Here is a 12,332-nt window from a genome sequence, read left to right on the forward strand (position 1 = left end):
AGGAGGTATCATAGTGAAAAGTAGTTTGAGTTCTTCTGAGACATACATATATTCTAATTGGGATATTACATTCCTGAAACCAAGATTTTTCTTTCTTTTACAGACCATGAATAGCAAAACAAAAGTCTTATATACGTTGAAAAAGTCCTATGTATCTGCAGTGATACTTGCTTAGATCAGTAATTCTCAAAGGAGTGGGGCGTAAGGCAGAGGGACCTATAATAAACTTGAAGCAGGGATAACTGGCTTTTCAACTACATATGGTACCAACTCATTCTCCAGATCTCCTCCCTGTACCACCACTCCTCTTCCCCCAAACACAGCCAGTTGTAAAATCACTAATTGCAGAGAGCTACTTTTATAGGTGGGAGTATACCTTCTATCTCTGGTGTCCTCATATAGAAAAAATATTGAGAACTGATGGAGGCGTGAGGCAGCTGCAGGGAGACTCTTTAGTCCAGAATTTTATTATGATTAAATGGTGGGTTTATTAAGCACAGAGATATTCTTGTGTCTAGAAGTTATTTCTCCTCTCTGAATCTTTTTAAATTGTTCCATTTAACTTTATAACTTTAAAAGGGAAAAACTATACATGAAGCTCTTATAAAGGCTAATTTTTATCTTAGAGTAAAAGGATAATTTTCCTGTTGTTGCAGGGTATAAGCTAATAATATATTCCATTATCATGTTTGTGTTTTAAAATTTGGAACCAAACACAGAGACAATGAAAATAAACTGTATGCAAAATCATCTTAATACCTTTTATAGTTGTTAATCATTTCCCCCTGTTATTTTAGTTCTATGAAAGTGGGTAGGGAGGCAGTTACTGTGTATCATGAGCTTTTTTAGAGCTATACTGAGGTTTAGAAGCTATAATTGCTGAAGTTCAGGAAGCTACAAACAAAAGAACTGAGATCACATATGGTAAAATTCACAGTCCAGTATCCTTTCCTCTTCCATCACATTATCCAAACAGAGAAATCAAGATGCTTTTTTCCAGCATAAGAGATCTAAAATATTTCATGTACTTATTTCAAGTTTCTATTAATTAATCACCAAAGGTTGAAAATATCACCGTAAAACTACGACATAGAAGCATATACATAGCCTATCTTACCATGTTTCCCCAAAAATAAGACCTAATCAGAAAATAAGCCCTAGCATGATTTTTCAGGATGACATCTCCTGAACATAAGCCCTAATGCGTCTTTTGGAGCAAAAATTAATGTAAGACCCAGTCTTACTTTCGGGGAAACAGTAATAGTTATATTATGCCTATAGATTCTTAACCACATTGTTAGTTTATTAATCAGTGCACCTCAGACCAGCCATTACTAAGGATATAAGCTGGTTAGAATATTTAGATGATTTCAATAAGACATCTTAGTACTTTTGTAAATGTTAAAAATAGTTTCACTGGAAAAATTTAAAGTCATAATTTAATCTGTGCTCTGATTGCTAAAGATTTTTCTTTTGACATAGGGAGATATTTGATTAAAGATATTAATGGTTAGAACTACCATGTGATCCAGCAATTGTACCTCTGGGCATATTATCTAAAGGAAACGAAATCACTATCTCGAAGAAATATCTGCATCCCCATGTTCACTGCAGTATTATTTACAATAGCCAACAAAAGGAAACAACCTAAGTGTCCATCAATGGAATGATGGTTAAAGAAAATATGATATGATATACATGCATGTATATATGTAGGTATGTATATATGTGCATGTATGTATGTATGTAGGTAAGTGTATATATATATATGCATGCATGTATGTAGGTATGTACCTATCTATCTACACACAATGCAGTATTATTTAGCCATAAGAAAGGAAATCCTGCCATTTGTGAAAACAGACTTTGAGGGCATTATGCTAAGTAAATAAGTCGGACAAATACTGTATGATTTCAGTTATATGTGGAATCTTAAAAAAAAAAAGCTCAGAGAAACAGAACAGTTTGGTGGTTGCCAGAGGCATGGAGGGTTTGGGGGTAGGGTAAAGGGTAAAGGTGGTCTAACGGCATAAACTTCCAGTTAAAAGATAACTAAGTTCTGGGGATGTAACGTACAGCATGGTGACTATAATTAACAATACTGTAGTGTATATGTGAAAGTTGCTAAGATCAAACCTTAAAAAATTCTTATCACAAGAAAAATATTTGTAAGTATGTGAAGTGATGGATTGAATTAAACTTATTGTAGTAACCTTTTCACAATATATACATACTCATATATCAAATCATTAGGTTTTACACCTTAAATTAATATAATGTTGTATGTAATTATATCTCAATAACACTGGGAAAAATTTGATAAACCATATTAGAACACTGAATTACCTTCCTATTCTCTCTACATAAAATGATAATGCAAAATTGTTGCGATATAGACATTATCCAAATTTTAAAATGCAGGAAAAACAGCCTTATAGAAGTGTTTTAGGCAATTAATTAATAAAAATATCATGTTGCTTTTTTCTGGATTTTATGAATTTGTAGTATTTGTGAGCTTTTAAAAATGTACCAAGCATGAACTCTAAAAAATATTAAAAATGAAATAAATTTTCGTAATTAAAAAAGAGTTTAATGGTTCCTAGATAACATCAAGAGCCAACTGAAAGCAATTTGATTTCTAACTTTACTGTCTAAAGCGAAAACAAAACAAAGAGCTTTGACTCTTGAATTAAAACCTGTTGGTTTTAGGGAGGAACAAAATCACACCACCATCTAAACGCAAATCCTGTAAGTGACACGTGTCTTCAAAACAAAATATTAGTTAGTCTCTCAATATTCAAACTTTACTATGAACTACTTCTAGTTTCTCCACTGACTCCATGCTTTCTTGCCTCTCTTTTCACATGTGCCCACTGACAGAAAATTCTTGTACCACATCTCTACCTGGCTGACTCCTACTCATACTTTGGGTCTTAGCTTAAAATCACTTCCTCCACAAGAATCCCTGATATGTGTTAGATATATGCTTCAGAGTACTATCCACTTTCCCATATCAAAATATATTTTAATCCTTCATTCAGTTGCTTGCCTTGTCCCTTGGCCTGCTCCTTACACGGCAGGGACTGTGCCCCTTTTCTTCATGTAGTCCGGCATGGGTCCCGGCACATAGGAAGTGCTTTTATTAAGTTATTTCTATTTTAATGCTACCTCCATGTATGGATGCCAAATAAAACTCTTTGACCAAAAGCTTTCAGAAATGGGGTATGGAGAGAAGGTAACCATACAGTTCAGATAACTAGATACAGCCAATGGCAATCTATCTAAACATGTACTTAAATCAGGCAACTCTATGGCATTAAATTTTATCACATTTATAAAACTGTTTCTTACTAGTCATTATTTTCATTAAAAACAAAGTTTTCCAATTAGATTTATTAATTAATTCAGTTAAATTTATTACGTATTTATTAACACAGTGGTAAAAAGACAAGAAGGAAAACAGCTAACGTGGTTTAACTGTTAATCTAAAGAAATATTCAATGTTTAGAATGAAAAAAAAAAGTGGAGAATTGAGTTTAAATGGTTGAGGTTCTCTATTGCTAAATCATCTGTTCAAGAGTAGTGTTTATATCAACTACAAAAGCATTTTGGAAGCTGGTTATCATACCTGTACACAACTACAACAGTTAATATATTTGAAAAAAACAAATCAATAATTAATTGTTGAAGAATACTGCAAACCATTAAATACCAAGATTCCCATTCTGAATTATCATAAAGGATCTTTTCAGAAGAATCAGGCCTATTATATGTAATAGTTTAGGTTTAGGAAAACATCTTGTGATATAGAAAAATAAATTGACCATTTTATCAACAGCTTTACAACAGACATCAATTGATGATGGGAAAGATTATTGTTATTTTCAACTGAAAGCATAATTTTTAATATTTTGCTTCACTTAACCAAATTACTTACTACAAAGGATATGGTTTCATATACAATATAAAATAATGAAGAACAACAATAGAAATCAACCTACAATAAGGTATGATTTAGCTACTGAAATGATTAGATGTGCATACTAACTCCTGTTCAAATGTGACAGATTTGAACAGGAATTACTAAATTCCACCTGCAGGCACATCATGTCAAGTGTGTATGAACAGCAATTTCATGACAGTGGCACCAAGGGAAATATCCCAAGATTCTTTGTACAAGTCAGAACAATAACAGATGTAGTTGATTTATGGCTAATTGAAGGATTAATGTCAAAGAGCTTATTAAAATTCATTCTGCTTCTTCTAATCCTAGAAATAGGTTAGTTTCTCCAAAAGGTACATACATAGATAATGTATATAAACAGAAACAGAAGTGGTTGGCAACCATACTTTTCCAAGCTTAAACATAAATCTCTTCCTTCTTTTGGCTACAAGATTAGCATCTAAATTATTTTAATTATGATGACTTCTGCGCGCATGTTGAAAATAATCACTAGTTTAAAAAATTAAAGATTTCCAAAGGGCGCACACAGTTTAATTCATTAGCATGAAGAAAAATACGTGATTTTATACAATACCTGTAGTGATAAAGGAAAGATCTATTTAATTAAAGTCATAATTCTGTGCTACCATGACAAAATGACTTCTTTAATCAGCGACTACAAATGACTAAGAAGAAAATACCATTGATAACTTTTCAGTACTGGAAATTCTATGGAAAGTTTGGAAAAAGTCTCAGGATGCGGGGAGAAAAGAGGGTGGAGATATTAAAATTAGTCGTTTTATTTAGTTTCTAGACATTTAGGAGTTTCTCTGCCTCTAATTATTATTCTGCTAGGTAAGGTGTTTGGCATGTGTCTACTGGGAAGGACTTAGACTGGAGGTAGGTAGAAGTGAATGTACTAACCAGAGTTCTGTTATTTATAAGCTGTATGATTCTGGATAAATCACTTTGTATCCATTAAGCCTTAGATTCCCACATAACAAAAGAAGGATGATTTCTCCAACCTGTTTAATTGTAACATTAAGAAATTCTGGGGGCTGGCCCGGTGGCCCAGTGGCTCAGGTGGTTGGAGCTCCCTGCTCCTAACTCCGAAGGCTGCCGGTTCAATTCACACATGGGCCAGGGGGCTCTCAACCACAAGGTTGCCGGTTTGACTCCTCAAATCCCGCAAGGGATGGTGGGCTCTGCCCCCTGCAACTAAGGTTGAACACAGCACCTTGAGCTGAGCTGCGGCTGAGCTCCCGGATGGCTCAGTTGGTTGGAGTGAGGGCTCTCAACCACAAGGTTGAGGTTTGACTCCCACAAGGGATGGTGGACTGCGTCCCCTGCAACTTCGATTGAAAGGACAACAACTTGACTTGGAAAAAACCATGGAAGTATACACTGTTCCCCAATAAAGTCCTGTTCCCCTTTCCCAATAAAATCTTTAAAAAACAAAAAAAGAAATTCTGAATGTTTCAAATTCAAGCCATTTATAATCTTCATAGCCTGTCCATACAAAATGCATCTATTCTCGTAGATACAAAGTATACAAGGAAGGATTAAAAATTAAACAAACCAAATAACTATTTATGGCACATAGCATATAGATAGACAGGGCCAAACTGTATATACTAAATTTGATAAGTCCATTGAGGCCAACTTTTCACTTTTCTGTTAACTGACTACGACCCAAAAAGTTACCCCTCTCTAGAAACAGTGAAATATAAGAACCTTGCCTTGCTGTGGCTATACACTTCTACAATCAAAGCAGCTTGGAACTTAACTAAGTCCACAAATGAAAAAGCCGCAGTGAGCATGACAGAGTTGCTTTGCCTGTATTTTCCTAATTTTAATACCTAATCTATTTGTACCACCTGTAAACTACAGAGCAGAATGGAAAATGTAACCTCAAAACTAAAGCTCTGTTAGGTTCTAGATTAAAAGGTTCATTTTAAAATTTGCAGTGAGTTACAAAGAAAAAATATGTTGATATATAGAGTAAGGCTCCTAAATCATCCTAAGGAGGACAAAATATTATCGTAGGATAATATTTTAAAATCCATATATAGGACCTTTTATACAGCAACTTAAAGCATTTTATATAAATTACCCAATTAACTTTCCTGACACTTCTGTGAGGTGTCAGATATTATCTGATATTTTCCAAAAGTGACAAAAAGAAACAAAGGAACTAAAGTTACTTTGCCAATGACATAGCTTCCTAGTCTACATTTAGTGTTTTAATTTGTGAAAAATGGTACTTATCTCCATGAGAAATTATATTAACTGAAATTCCTCAGCCTTTTTAAAAATGTTTGATTTCTCACTGGATGTGAGTGCAGAGACAGTGTATTATTTTGCTTAGCAGTTCACCTAATAACTTAGTTCAGTATCTTCCACACTGTAGGCACTCATTGTGTATTTGCTCAATGAATAAAGGCCATACATGGCAGTGAGCAATTACTAGAGCTATGTGTCAGGTGCTATGCTAAGTGCATTACACATATTATTTCATTTAATCCTACCAACAACAACTCAAAGAGGTAAGTAAGTTATTACTTCTCATTTTACTGATGAGAAAACTAAGGCATAGGTTAAAGTAACTTGCCCAACACTACCAAATGATAAAATCAGCATTTTAACAAAGGAAGCCCAGCTTCAGACCTTGCTTAAAGAGCATCGCTGTAGAAAGAACAGACTAGCAGTAAGAAACTCTTGTCTATTGCCTCTACCACCAAATCCTAGGAGAAGAGGGAAATTTCTTGCTGCTCTTTATAGAATATCTTTTACAATGTCTAATGTGGTATCTAAGTCACATTACTCATCATCAAATGTCTCCTGAATAAAATTTAAAATTGCAGCACCAAATTACGCTTCATTGTCCTTAACTGGAGATAAAGGTACTTGCACAGTCTGCCTCTGGTTCTCAAAGTGTAGGCCCTGGACCTGGAAACACTGTCAGAAATGCAAATTCTCAGACCTACTGAATCAGACATTAATGTTTTTACAAGCCTTCCAGGTGATTCTCATGCATGCTGAAGTTTGAGAACCCGAGGTCTACCTTACTTACAGGATAATTATAAGAATCAAATGAGTTCAATAATGTGGAAGCAGCCTAAAAATAATTTGGTTAATATGGCAGTTCAACCCAGAGATCTGTCATGCGGCACAAGGCTTCTTACCTGACCAGTGTCCAGTGGAGATGCCAGATCTGTCTGTGCAGGTCTCACTTACAGGTCTAAAGACAGTTTCCCATCCACCAGTAGCATAGCGCCAATTCTGAGATTCCAAGATAAGTGTTCGCTGGGTGCCATATGCGATCATGAAGCAGTAGACCACATGATGGAGTTGACAGCCATAGCCACAGCCTTTATTGATATTACACACTAGCTTCTTGGCTTTGCTGCAGTCCTTGGGATTCTGTCAGGGAGGAAGAGAAACAAAGGTGAAGATAAGCTGTACGGAAAGGCCAACTTCTCTTTATAGGTGACAAGAGCAAAAATCATATAAGCCAGTACTGATCCAGGATATTTTATAAAGCAAAGAATCTAGCTTTAAAGATTGAACGTCAAAGACTTCATTACAAATTTTATATGCATACTTAGGGAGATGTCAGTAAAAAACAATAGTTACTTTGGAAACATCACTAAACAAATGTGAAATTACACAGTTACATTTAAAAGAATACTCTTTTCCCTATCAGAACATGCAAGTGTGAACTCAACGGTGCTTACATTGAGGTGTTCATGAAGGAAGAAAAACAGTTCATTTATTCCAGCTGCACTTCAGCATTCTGAGCTGACCGTCCCTGATGAAACTCCAATCATTTGAAAGGAAAAATTAGAATTGACCTATTAATTCCATCTACCTCCAGAGTTCTAGACATTACCTACAAATTCATTATGGAAATAAAGCCACTGGGTGAAAGGATATCTGAGTTTGAGAATTACAAATTCCAGTCATGTGACTTTTTAAAACAACCAATCTTGATGAAAGCTACTAGTAGTAACTTTCACAATAAAATATAGAACATGTTCTCTGTTAGCTGTCTTGAGAATCAGTTTTTAATCAGGAGATTCATTTTCCTATTTGTATACTTTGCTATAAGATGACTAGAAAATGGTTAAAAAAACGTTATATTATCTAACAGTGGGTGCAACGGGGTTAGCTACTGTGAGAATTTCTTTTTTTCCATTCTAAAGTTTCAATACGGCTCGTATGCGCTGTTGCTAAATATCCCTAGGCATCTTAGGTCTTCAAATAAAAATTCGTTTTGACAAGGCCTCCTTAGGCTGAGAAGTTTTCCAAGCTGTTTGTCTTCAAGGGAAGACAAAGAATGGGCGCTGTCAGGAACAGAATCTTGTGTCCCACATAAAGAAGAAGCAAGGTAACCAGTTTTCAATTTACATGAGCCTTGAATGAAGCAGTTGCCAAGCAGGTATTTTCTAGGGATATTATCTGTTCTGTCAAGTAGAGCCCTAGAAATAAAAGCTAGGACAGTGAGCCTATAAAGTGATTCTGAAGGAAAAGCTGAGAGGGAGAAATGCAGCACAGTTACTTTCAGAAGAGGTTATCCTTCATATTCAAATACGCCAGTGCAGGCTGGCTTTTTAGATCAAAGCAGAACCTATACCATCAACAGCCTTCTGAAGAGTTAGACCCCTAGGAATCCAAGACAGCCCAGATAAAATCCAGCAAGATCCAGTGAGTACTGCTTCTCCAGTCAAGTACCAGCGGTGCTGATTCTTTTCGCTTGAGACTGAACCCATGGCAGACGCCCATGGCAATAACCACTCCCATTCCAGCTGTTACAGCCACAGAAGATTTGAAGGGACAGAGGGGTGTGATGTCATGTGGTATGGGAGACCAACATCATTTACGTTCTGTACAATATTATTCAAAGATCTTAGGAATAAATAACATTCTCAGACTGATCCAAAGCTTTATTATTAACTCAATAGTTTATCAAGAAAGCAAATAAAGAACATTGACATTTGCCAGATTTTTCATGCTTTGTAAGAAATATGTAGCACTTTAATATTTCTAAAATTCATATAAGTGAAAAAGAAAATGTCCTTCATATATTTTTCAATAAACTTTTTCTTTTAGAACAGTTTTTAGATGTACAGAATTACTGCATAGATAGCACAGCGATCCATATACCTCATACCTAGTTTCCCCTATTACTATATCTTACATTAGTCTTCATATTTTTAAGGGGAAAAAGGGGGGGAAACATAATAATGAAAGCACCTGACCTTTAGTTTTGAAACTATAGACTTTTTTATTTAAAAGAAGACTAACTTCTGCATTTAAGAAAACATATCTACTGTGTTTCTTAAGAGTTCCATTAGAACTCAATACTCCAACCACAAGAACTGAGTCATAAGAGAAAGAAGAGGGCAGTTTATGAAATGAAGCTTAATTCATGAGTCTTAATGTGCCTCAAATAAAGCTGAAGAGAGAATCTCAAATATTTTTGTTATGTCATCGGTAACACTGAGAAATGGGGGGGAAGTCCATTATGTTTTGTTCTCGAATGAGAAAGGTCTACATATACAAGGTAACCAACGGAAGACTCCAAGGAAGAGAGTGGTAAGAGAAAACGAATGACTGGAATGATAACAATAAATAAAACACTGACAAAGCTCAGAGTCACAGCACTTTTTTCCCTTCACTAAAATAATTTTAAATGTACGGAAAATTCAGATCTTTTGAATAAAAGATTCAATAAAAGGCAGGAAGACAGTGAGAAATAGAAAAAGTATGTGTGTTCCTAACACAAAATTAGGGTCACCAGACTCGATATCTAGAAAAAATAAGCAGGTGTTTATAAATTTAACAAAGCAACAACGCTTGAGATACTAGGCAGGGAGTTATTCTGATAGGAAGGACCCTTGTAGGAAACCCCTTGTCAGAGCTAAGTCAAACATACCTCACCTCATTTATCCTCATAATCTCAAGAGACATTATTTCACACTGGATAAGTGCAATACCTTTTGTATTTAGTGCTATACGATACCCCAATCTTGAGCCCTTATAAACTAAGTGCTATATAAGTAACATTTTTAGTTATAATTCTGCAGCAAAGCTATCACCATAGTACATACAAATCAAGAAATGAGGATTTAAGATAAAATTGGGTTCTTCTGTATTCCGTTTCCCTTTCAGTTTTTTTTTTAATACTATCTGAGGCATTTCTTCTGATACTGTCAGTTTCCAAGAATCTGAGTTCCCATCTCAATAGAACTAAAAGCTGTATTTGTTCTCACTGTCCTATAAACCAACATTAGGAAGTATATTTAAAAGTATGTCTCTAACTAAAATGGCATATTAAAGGAAGCAGTATCTCTTAAACCTAAGTGATTATTAATTCACTAAATGCTATCATAATGCTGAAATATCTTAGTCTTTTACTTTGGTTAAAATATGAAAAGTTACCAATGGACATATTTCAAATTAGGAAGTCAGCTTAATTTCTTATTCTTTTCTATAATAGCAAAGTAGAAACTCTGCTAAAAAAGTGAATTGACTAGTAAACCACAGCCATTATTATATTACCTAGCCACTGACTGCTAGGATTTAGCGGTTTCCACTGCCTTCACTTAGTAAATTAGTAGTTAATTGTGACTTGATGTAATATTACAAAATAGTACTGATTCCATGGCTTTTAAATTAAATCTCAGATAAAGCGTTCTGCCATGACTATTTAGATTTTCCATATACACAAAGATTCTTCAGAGAAAAATCTTCTAGCCACAATGTAATTTCTCTCATTTCTCTGCCCAGAGTTACTTACAGACCAAAACATTGCAGGAAAAGACTAAACTAACAATAGCAACAAAACATTTAGTCAATATAAACTCTTGCAAAGAGGAAATACTTACTAAACTATTAGTTCAACTGAATTGCATGTATGGAGACAAATGTGATGTCAAGTCCATAGTCACAAAAATAAACTGAAAGCCAGAATTTAGAATCTGTCAATTCATTACCTGGCTCTTATCCATCCCCCCATGATGTCTTCAATACAAGATGCACAAGAAGTGCAGGCTCAGAGCACTTACCTGGTCATTTCCCCCCAGCTTTATGGACGTAACCCTGATGAATAAAAATTGTATATACGTTGTGTATGTTGTGCGCAACATGATATTATATGTATATAATGAAATTATTACCGCAATCAAGCTAATTAACTTATCTGTCATCTCACATAGTTACGATTTATTTTTTGATAGGAACACTTAAGATCAACTCTCTTAGCAAATTTCAACTATACAATACAGTATTATTAACTATAGTCACCAAGCTGTACGTTAGATCTCTAGAACTTATTCATCCTACATAAGTGACCTTTGTACCCTTTGATCAACATCTCTCCAATTTACCCCACCTCCCTGTCCCTAGTAAATACTGTTCTACTATCTGCTTTTATGCATTTGACTTTTTTAGATTGCACATATAAGGAAGAAAATGCAGTACTTGTCTATGTCTTATTTCACTTACTATAATGTCCTCCAGGTTCATCCATGTTGCAAATAGCAAGACTTTCTTCTATTTTATGGCTGATTAACATTCCATTGTGTGTGTGTGTGTGTGTGTGTGTGTGTGTGTGTGTTTGTGTAATCATATTTTCTTTATTCATTCAGTCATCCATCAATTGACAGACACCTAGGTTGTTTCCATATCTTGGCTATTATGAATATTGTTGCAATGAATATGGGGGTGCAACAAAACAGTGATTTCTATCTCTTCAAGATAGTGATTTCATTTCCTTTAGATATATATCCAGAAATGGTAATTCTTTTTTTTAAGTTTTTGAGAACTCTCTATACTGTTTTCCATGACTATACCAACTTACATTCCCACCAACAGTGAACAAGGGGACCCTGTTCTTCACATCCTCAATACTTACCTTTTGCCTTTTTGATAACAGCCATTCTAACAGATGTAAGGTGATATCTCATTGTGGTTTTGATTTGCATTTCCCTGATGAGTAATGATCTGTCGACCATTTGTATGTCTTCTTTTGAGAAATGTCAAGTCAGGCCCTTAGCCCATGTTTTAATAAGGTTATTATTATTTTTTGCTACCATGTTTGCCTGAAAATAAGACCTAGCCAGACAATCAGCTCTAATGAATCTTTTGGAGTAAAAATTAATATAAAACCGGGTCTTATTTTACTACAATATAAGACTGGGTCTTATATTAATTTTTGCTCCAAAAGTCGCATTAGAGCTGATTATCGGGCTAGGGCTTATTTTCGGGGAAACATGGTATTTAGTTGATTTCCTTATATATTTGGGTGCTAACCCCTAATCAAATACATGGTTTATAAATACTTTGTCCCATTCCATAGATTGTCTTTTCATTTTGTTCATTGTTT

The 12,332-nt window shown here is 34.8% G+C and overlaps 1 protein-coding gene across 2 annotated transcripts in view; it reads right to left on the bottom strand.

The window, feature by feature from the left end:
• Positions 1–12,332, bottom strand: part of FUT8 (fucosyltransferase 8) — a 212,372-nt gene that overhangs the window by 35,891 nt on the left and 164,149 nt on the right. For both annotated transcript variants that reach the window (XM_033108282.1, XM_033108281.1), the window contains exon 8: positions 7,129–7,366. In XM_033108282.1, coding sequence (XP_032964173.1) covers positions 7,129–7,366 — 238 coding nt within the window. The remainder of the gene's footprint in view (positions 1–7,128; positions 7,367–12,332) is intronic.

The sequence above is a fragment of the Rhinolophus ferrumequinum genome, chromosome 6 (assembly GCF_004115265.2).
Source record: "Rhinolophus ferrumequinum isolate MPI-CBG mRhiFer1 chromosome 6, mRhiFer1_v1.p, whole genome shotgun sequence".
Lineage (NCBI taxonomy): Eukaryota > Metazoa > Chordata > Mammalia > Chiroptera > Rhinolophidae > Rhinolophus > Rhinolophus ferrumequinum.